Raw genomic sequence first — 9,919 nt, forward strand, 5'->3', positions numbered from 1 at the left:
GGTTTGAGAGAGAGATGGCGCAAAAACTAAGGAGCTTGAAGGCGGATGTGATTCCATATTTGATTCATTTGGTTTCAGTTATAGTTTTGTTGGTTTTTTAAATGTGTTCTTTCAATTTTTTTGTGAATTTTAGTCATTAGAAAATGGATCATAATAAAATAATAATAAAAATAAAAGTCACGTTATGATTTAACAGATAAACAAATAAAAAGAACTAAAACAATGGATGGAAAAAAATTTAAAGACGAAGATTAGTCTTCAAAATATTAAAAGACCAAAACTATAAAAGTCAAAAAATTCAGGACAAAACCATAATTTACTCTTAAATAATTATATAAAAAACTTTAATTTCTTCTTTTATACATTTTTGGATTCACCCTTGGATCGAGATGGTTGGAATCCATTCTTTCCCTTGAATATTAAAATCAGTGAGATGTTCTAGCCTTTCATTACATCAAACAAATAAAAAGGGATATGAGATCAACTGCTTAATCCCATTTCTTAACCTTTATTTTTAAGAGCCATTTCTTAACTAAAAAGCGTTATTTCTTTTTCCCAATAAATACCTGCATAGAATATGTAGTTATGTATTTCATAATAAGAGACAAAAGAGTACCATTAATTCCCTTCCACCAGACTAGGATTATTATAAACATCAAGAACAAACTCACGAACTGAAGGACCAGCCAATCTCCGTTGGGATTGAAAGGAAATAAGGCGCAAACCATTCGGGCTAGGGGTTTCGTTGGGCCAAAATGCTAAAGATTTCATATCCAATTTCAAAGCCTATAAAGGGGCCTCGAATATCATTCGAGGGAATTTTTTTTTTGACAAAAATGAGAATTTTAGAGAAACTAAATACCTAAATGGGTACTTTTGAGAAATATTTAAATTATAGGAGTTATTTTAGACGCCGGTTTGTATTGTAGCAAGACCTGTCACTCTAAGTGGCACCTTTAACATTTTTCACTTTTTACATTGGTTATAAATTTGATTTTTTATGATTATATTTATAATCGATGTAGAAAGTTCTTTTTATATCGATTATAAAAATAATTGATGTAAAAAAATATTTTGTACATTGGTTATAAATATAAGTAATCTAGTTGCTAACACTTGGAGGCGTTGTTCTGTTACAAGACAAATGAATGTCTCAAATAACCCCTATCATATAAATACTTCTGAAAAGTATCCATTTAGGTATGTAGTTTTTCCAAAATTCCCATTTTCATCAAAAAGTCCATTAGAGGTAGGGGTAACAATAAATCTAATCAACTTGAATATAGTTCAAAATTTGATTCGATAATCAACTTGGTTTATGAACCAAATAAGCTGAACTTGAGCTCGTTAAATAAATGAGTCGAATTTAAACAACGTATAATTCAACTCATTTGATTCATAATTGGCTCGATATATACATATATAAATATATAATTGATTGGATTTTCTATTATTTTATGTATGTTGAATGAGGTAGTTTTTATTTATGGTTGTAATTGATTGGATTTTGGTTGTAATTATTTTTTTATTGTCATATCTTGTGGCCCTACAAAGTTAATAGAATATGCTCAATTTTTTTTCTTAAAAAAAATAATTAAACAATCATTTTATCTAAAATCTACTAATAAATTAAAATTTTAAAATTTATAGGATTTAAAAAGATTTACTTTTGGTTTATGTGATTCAAGCTAATAAGCTGAATCAAGTTATTTGTGAGCTTGAACCAAATGGAGTTTGATATGAAAAAAATGTTTATGTTGAGCTTGAATCAAGTTTCAAACTAAACTAAATATTAACTAACCAAATCTAGCTGAATTAAGTTGGGCTCAACTCAACTCATTTTCAATCATAATTGAAGGGATGAGAAGCAAGTCAAGCAATCATGAATGGACCAATTAAGATAAACACTTGAAGTTGAAGCACCATAAAGTACGAAAATAAAGAATTATCATATTAATTGATCATTAATAGTTAATAAGGTTATCATCTTCATCTTCAAGAGCCTCAATCTTATTAATCTTATTCCTAATAACAAATTGAATTCAATCATAGCGAGCTTTTTACTACCAAATTAACTCTTCTTTCTCCAAAACAAATTCATAGTCCTTCTAGATCTTGAGCTGTAATTTTTATCAATATCTATTATTTACATCTTGCAGACAATTTTTTTTTAAAATGATTTTCTTATAATTTTTGTAATTATTTTCAGAAGTTATTTTTCCAACTTACGATAAAAACACTAAATCACTTCTTTTTCATGAGTTTTAGATTTTAAAAAACTGATCAATTTATTATAATTTTTTGAACAATTTTTTTATAGTTTATTGAATAAAAAGGATTATATAACCAGAAAAGTATTTGTGAATAGCATAAAAATAATCGACATTTTAATATATGCAATGTATATAATCTATGCATTATGGAAAGCAGTATTAAAAGAAAGATGTTTCAACTATATATATATTTATTTTGTTTGACTCAAAATTCCATAGTTATATTTTGTTACAAAACACAACTGACTATCAAAGCAACAAAATTTCACTGACCAACAAGTATCATTTTTGTGTATCGTGTTTTATAATATCGTTTTCTGTCATAATTAGTTGATTAGTTTTACACGAAAGAAGTTAATAAAAGTTGGGGATGTAGCTCAGATGGTAGAGCGCTCGCTTAGCATGCGAGAGGTACGGGGATCGATACCCCGCATCTCCATTATTACTTCTTTTTTCAATTCTGAAATATCAACATCGCTTGGTTTATTTATTTATTATTATTGTTCTACGCTTTTGCCAAACAACCAACAAATGAATACCAATACGTGCAAATGAGAAAGCACTTACAAATGGCTCTGTTTTCGTCGTTGAAACTTGAAACTTTGCATTTTGAGCCCAACAACAAGAATGTGTGCATGTGCTGCTACGTGCACTTGCGATAGACCCACCACCTTTAGCTTCCTTTCTAGCTTCTAGCTCCACACGCCAACACGTTCATCAACGTCACTATGGTGTGGTGTGGTGTTAATTAGTGTTTCTTTCCTTTCCTAGCTAGCTTACACCTTTTTCTATTACTCCCACATCACTAAGTTACGTTCACATTTTGTTTTTGTTCACTTTCTTACATACTCACTACCCTTTCAACTTTCACTGTCACTATAGCATCTCTTACCTTAGGGGCAAAGTAAATAGATAGATAAACAATATCTCTCATTCAACCATTGGAATTAATTTGGAGCTTCTTTCATGGTTTTTACTCATCCAATTGGTTATGAAATTTACATTATTTGATAAAATCTATTAAAATAAATTTATATTATATTTCTAACATGTTTATGTTTCATCACCCAATAATTTTTTAGATTTGGAATTAAAACAACACATCATTCCCTTATCTTTTTATTAAAATTAAAATTATATTTAAAAGATGAAGGCGATAAGTATTGGATTTCTAGACCATTTAGTCATGGAGGCTTTAATATCATGAATTAAGTATGTCAAAAGTTAAAACTATTGGGTGAAGAAACATGAATTGTTTTATATATTTTTCATAATATTAAGAATATTAAAATTATATATATATATATATATATCTTTTTTGTCATAAAAAATAATTTTCAATATGTTAAAGAAGACAAAGATTCTTTACAATAACACTGGTATATATGATATATGGTGAGTAAGGTATAATAAAGTACTTTATCTCATTCGCATTTTTTTAAATATTGAGAAATTATGTTTATACAATAGCTTTATACATACAAAAAGAAGAAAATGTTAAATAATATGATAAAAAGAGATGTAGAGAAAAAAGTTGTATTGTAGAAAATATTATAAATAAATATTGTATATCAGATCATCCTAGTATTTAAAAAATGGCTATGTCATCTTTTGTCCTTTACACCTAAGAAGATTAGCGACCAAGCTATTGAAGGGAAAAATATATGCTAATATTATTCGATTTGGAAAAATTGAATAAAACATAACAAACAAGAATGGCCGTAAATATAGCAGTACTACTGAGCTCATCAGAAGAGAATAATGCAAAAGAAACAAACAATGTTTTCAATACAAGAGTGGAAGGTAAAGTACATATAAAATATAACAAGAAAATACCAGTCACATGGTTAAGGAATTGCTTTTGCCTGTTAAATTGTTTTGTTAATGAGTGCCGCTCTGCTTAAGGAATACATATATTAAACATTAAATTTTACATAAAATTAAAATATATTTAATATTAATTGTTAACATATTTTTTCATTTACCATTTTCTCTTTTAGCTTTTCTAAGCAAGTGTGGACTGTGGACGCTCATTAATTTTTAAATTATAAATTAATTAGGAATATCTTCCGCATGCCACTGCAACTTTAACTCCATGTTGATATTGTGAATTCAGCTTTCCATTGAAACAATGTGCAATGAATGAATAATATACAACTAAGGCATGGATCAAATGGTTCAAAATTGTTGATTGTTGAAGTTTAATTAGATGTCTCAAGTTTATTGATTTAAAATTGTTGATTGTCCAAGTTTAAATAGATGTATCAAATTTGAGTCCTATAATGTACTTGTCTTAAATACTTAGAGGAAGATATTCGTTGCCTCTAGTAGTGTTCTATCTGGTTGGCTAGAATATAATTGCTTTTTATATAGGATACTTGTTTTAATATATATATATATATGACTGAGTTCTGCATAAAAAAAAAAAAAAAGAGTTTGGGCTGTCTTTTGGTCTCCGAATGTAACTTCACATCACTCACCGCATCAGCCACGTGCTGCGTTACCCTGTCTCAGTTCTCATCCTTTTCCATTTGAATTTAAGAGTCTAAAAGTGTGGAATCGCTTTTGTAAGTCGTCAAACCCAGTGAACCCACCATGTTACTACATTAATTGAGCTCTGCAGAGGTTGTTGTCATTTTTTTCTGTATCATAAATAACTATATAAGGCTGAATTCAAACTTTGACACAATATGAAAGGAAAATTGCCAAACCCATAAATTGGCTTTGAACTTTGAATATACTTCTGGACGGAGCAAATTTTGGTGAGAAGTATTAATTGATGCTTTAATTATCAGCTTTCAGATTTACTTTGTTCACTTCATCTCATAATAAATTCAGGATTAAAAACTCTATGGAAATGGCCATAGGTGACAGTTATAATTAGTTACTAACTAGGTTTTAATTATTGATTGCGGTCGCGATTTTGTCGCATTTGTTGTTATGATGCTATCCCAATTGCGGTCACAAATAATTATAAAACCTTCATACTATGACTCAAATCACGGTTACTGTTTTTTAAAACCTTGGCTACTAGTAATAATAATGCAGATTACGTATATCTCATCACCTCTCATGCATTAATAAATTCTATTTTAAGAGCTCTTTCGGTTGCTTGGCTAATAAAATATTTTTTCCTCGAATAAGAAAAAGTTATGTCCGTTTTCTCGATTCTAGTAATTTAACTTTAAACCGTTAGTTAAGGATCTTTTGTTTCATTATTTATCTTGGAAACTATACTGCCTGTAATTTTATATGTTCCAAATAAACTGACATGCGTGCGTGAATGTTCATTTTAGGTTCAAAGGGTTAAATCACATTCACAGCTCCACAATATTTTAGACAATATAGTCTATGTTCACTCACATAGGTAACAAATTGGCCAAATTCATTTGATGAGTAAAATAGAACTATGCCAACAACAGGATTAGTTGATGCTGTAAATTAGAAATTAGTGACTTATTGGCTTCCGAGAAAACTGTCTTTGGCTCGTTGCTTGCAAGTTGCAACAACAGCTTTTACTTGCAAATCAGCATAATGGCCTAAACGCTTGAAATTTGAGTCACAGTTTTGGAGAAGGTTTTAAATTACAGTTACGATCAAAATATCATCGTAATGCTTGATATTATCGGAAATTGTAAACAAATGCGATTAATGTAATCACAATTGTAATACATGTTTAGATTAACTTTCAATTCTAAAATTAAGTTGAAGGCCAAAGTAACATGTAGTTGCTTCAACCTTTTCAATTTTCTACCAAAATTAATTAATTCTAAGGGGTATCTAAACACACAATCAGTCGCATTGCATGTCAAGGCCCCCAATGAACCTAAACGTTGAGGTGGTATTCGCGGTTGCGTACCATTTTTTGGAAACCTTGGTTTTGGGTAGCAAATACTTGGAAACCTTGGTTTAGGGTGGCAAATACCAAAATACACACACAAAAGGAACATAAAACCACGTGGTTTCAGGAATAGTGCCTTGTCCCTGCATAAAAAATGAAATAGCTGCATTTGGCGGTTTTGGGTCCACACACCTCTCAAATGTGTCAGTTTGTTGGCATGACGTTGGTTTAAAGCAAGAACCCCTCTTTGCACCCTCACAACATCTATTTATATTCCACCTATGCTCCTTTGGCTTTCCTCATAATTCATACTGTCTCGTACGTTCTCTCTCTATCTCTATTAAGTTGTAACTCTATTTATCACTCAGATATTTGAGAAGGCTTTGAAAGATGGTGCTTTTGGGACTTCTCATGGTGGGATTTCTTTCTCTGGGTTCATTTGTCTCAGCTTCTGGTTATGGTTGGATGGATGCTCATGCAACCTTCTATGGAGGGGGTGATGCCTCAGGCACCATGGGTGAGTAACACTTCATTCATGCCACACACAACACAATGCCCATTTTGTAATTATTACAAGAAACAAAAATATATTTTTTTCATATTTCTTTTTCATTTTATGTCATTTTAAAAACAAATAATGAATTTAATGATCATATTCAAAGCATTAAATAATTTTACCCAGTTATTTAATAAAAAACATTATTGATATGATTTTTTAAATGTAAATTATAAAAATTAATAAATATAGTATATGTAATAGTTTGTAATTAGTTAATAATGTAAAATTGTTTTATACAATTTCATACATAATTTTTTTTAATAATGTACATACTAAGAGTGTAAATGTTTTTTACTATTACCTAATTACAAATTATTTATAGTATCATCTATCTTATATTATATTATAAATTTATTAACTGTTATAATAATTTCGTTTCTGATGCTAAGAATGATTTATATGTCTATTAATTTCAATTAGGTTATGTTAATAAGTATCTTACAGTAACCCTAACCCTAGGTAAGAAATTAAAAGCAGATAGTTTTTATAATATCAATTCCATCATTAATGCCCCTGGTAACTCCACTGACTATGTGCTTTTGTTACAGGTGGAGCATGTGGATATGGGAACTTGTACAGCCAGGGCTATGGAACAAACACTGCTGCTTTGAGCACAGCTTTGTTCAACAATGGTTTAAGCTGTGGGGCATGTTTTGAGATAAAGTGTGTTAACGACCAAAGGTGGTGCCTTCCACGCTCAGTTATTGTCACTGCAACCAATTTCTGTCCCCCAAACAATGCACTCCCTAATAATGCAGGTGGATGGTGTAACCCTCCCCTTCACCACTTCGACCTTTCCCAACCTATTTTCCAACAAATTGCTCAATACAAAGCTGGAATAGTACCCGTGGCTTACCGAAGGTAGTTACAATTTATTATCATAATTATTTGTCTTAAGTTTTCTTTTTCACAGGGTATTTTGGAATTTTATAATAAAAAATAGACAAATACAAACTAAAATTCTAAGAATATTGGTTAAGAAATTTAATAAAAATATTTTATTAAGAGATGAAAAATTATGTTATTTATGATTTTTTTTATGTTTTCTTATGATTTATATAATAAATATTTTTTATTTTAATTTCTTAATTAATATTATAAAGATATTGATTAACAATATTCTAAAACATATTTTCATATTTTCTGCGTTGCTTGAGTCATCTAATTCTAATGCCTAATAAAACAAAAATCTGGTAACTGATGATTTTGACACATCTAGGCACTGTACCCGTGTCTGAAGCGTAGTAAAGTATCTTTTTTCCTTTGTTTAAATTTATGTTTTCAAGGCTTCTTTTGTTTTTTGGCCTAGGAATTAATATTGCTCACAAGAAATTATACATAGTTACAAACAAAGTCAGCAGTACAGATTACATGTGACTTTTTAATTTCATAATTCTAAATTTTCTTGTTTCATTAAGGGATTTTTTCTAACATGAGTAATACATTGTTAATTGTAATCTTGGGATATAAATTAGAATTCCCATGATCCTATTATTTTAAGGCTCAAAATTAAGTACTTCTTATCCATCAATGACTTTTTAAAGGATATATTTGATTTTTCATTTGGGGTACTGCTCTAAACTCAATTTGAAGAATAAACTTAGTTTCCTAACATATTTAATTACTCTTAAAAAGTATGTTTGAATATTAAAATTTTATTTGAAAACTCTGTTTTATAAAAATAAGACTTGAATTACTTTTGCAAATCTAATTTACAAACTTAAATTTAGTTCAAACTTAAAGTTTATAAACTTTAATCCAAACAGGAATAAAGTTGTTGAGCTTATAAGGTTTTCTAGAGTTCAACAGCTTTTTCCTTAAAAAACAGTTGAAAATTATCAAGATTGTCAGATTCTTTTCTTTTTGCCTAATTTTTGTTTTTTGTTTTTTGAATTTTTGATAAATAAACTATATACAGATTCGCCACGTTCATGTTCCAGTGATTTTGTGACTAGGAATATATTCCATTTACCAAGTGACCCTTTTATCTTGATACCTAAGTTTGCCACTTTGCTTTGGTACTCCTTTTGGTTCAAACATTATGATTCTTTCTTTTTTAAACTTTTACTATTTGATAACGTACAGGGTCCCTTGCCGAAAGAGAGAGGGCATCAGATTCACCATCAACGGTCACTCATACTTCAACCTAGTCCTAATTTCCAACGTTGGAGGTGCAGGTGATGTTCACGCAGTTTCCATCAAAGGATCAAGAACAAATTGGCAACCAATGACCAGAAACTGGGGTCAGAACTGGCAAAGCAACGCCTATCTCAACGGACAAAGCCTCTCCTTCAAGGTCACCACTAGCGACGGACACACCGTGGTCTCTAATAATGTTGCACCCTCAAGCTGGTCCTTTGGCCAAACCTTCAATGGCCACCAATTCATTTAAGAAAACAACATAGACCCTTTTACATTTAGTAGCTAAAAATTGTTGTATTTGTGATTATACTTAGTGGTACAATAGATGTGTTGGTATATAGAAGAAAAAATTAAGTAATATGATATAGGAGTTGAGTCATGGATGGGGCTTATTTTAGGATGGTCCTTTTTCCTTGTAATTTGAATTGTGTTTTGTGAGGAATTTTGTTCTGCCTAGCATTTGAAAAAGGCAGAGATGGTTTAATTAGGGGGCAGGGGTGGATGTTTAAGGTTTACCACCCGCCAATTTCGTTTGTTGTGTGGTTCGTGTTATGTTATCCACAATTGGAAAATGAAAAAAAAAGTGATATTTTCTAGCTTAGCGAATGAGAATAGAATAGGAAAGAGACAAGCGTTTTTGCTTCTATAGGAAGTCATTAATGTCTTGAACTTCATGTAGTTTAGTGAGTGTAAAAGTGAATTGTATGACATGTAAGGAATAAAATTACTCTCCTCATTAGTTCAAATTGTTTTTTTTTTTTTTTATCTCTGCAACAAGGTGCCTTTTCCCTTGCTTTATGTGATTTATTACCTCTTGGAGGGAAATTATTTGATAGATGAGAACACCATATAGTCATAGTCTCCACCGGTTACTTTGTAACCTACATGCAAAATTTTCAATTTCAGAGAGAAAATTAATCACACCTAATTATATATGTCATGTGAAAAGTTAATAGAGACCACAATAGTGGTAGACCATCTAATGCTTCCTTTTTTTCGAGGGATGGGTTTGTTTACTCCAAAAAAAATATTAGAGTAGATTGCCTGTCCTTGCAATGGAAAATGTCTAAAAGTTTATCCAATTTTAAACATTCATGATTTGCA

At 30.2% G+C, this 9,919-nt stretch overlaps 1 protein-coding gene and 1 non-coding gene across 2 annotated transcripts; both read left to right on the forward strand.

Annotated features, from left to right (window-relative positions):
* The first annotated feature begins 2,639 nt into the window (after positions 1 to 2,639).
* TRNAA-AGC (transfer RNA alanine (anticodon AGC)) lies at positions 2,640 to 2,712 on the forward strand. The gene has a single exon. It is a non-coding gene; the product is annotated as a tRNA-Ala (tRNA).
* A 3,664-nt stretch (positions 2,713 to 6,376) lies between these two features.
* On the forward strand, positions 6,377 to 9,561 carry LOC100802401 (expansin-A15). The gene is made up of 3 exons (XM_003522967.4): positions 6,377 to 6,631; positions 7,222 to 7,534; positions 8,759 to 9,561. The coding sequence occupies exons 1-3, from the start codon at positions 6,505 to 6,507 to the stop codon at positions 9,063 to 9,065; spliced, it is 747 nt and encodes a 248-aa protein (XP_003523015.1). The 5' UTR covers positions 6,377 to 6,504; the 3' UTR covers positions 9,066 to 9,561.
* The last annotated feature ends 358 nt before the right edge of the window (positions 9,562 to 9,919 follow it).

Source organism: Glycine max, chromosome 4 (assembly GCF_000004515.6).
Source record: "Glycine max cultivar Williams 82 chromosome 4, Glycine_max_v4.0, whole genome shotgun sequence".
Lineage (NCBI taxonomy): Eukaryota > Viridiplantae > Streptophyta > Magnoliopsida > Fabales > Fabaceae > Glycine > Glycine max.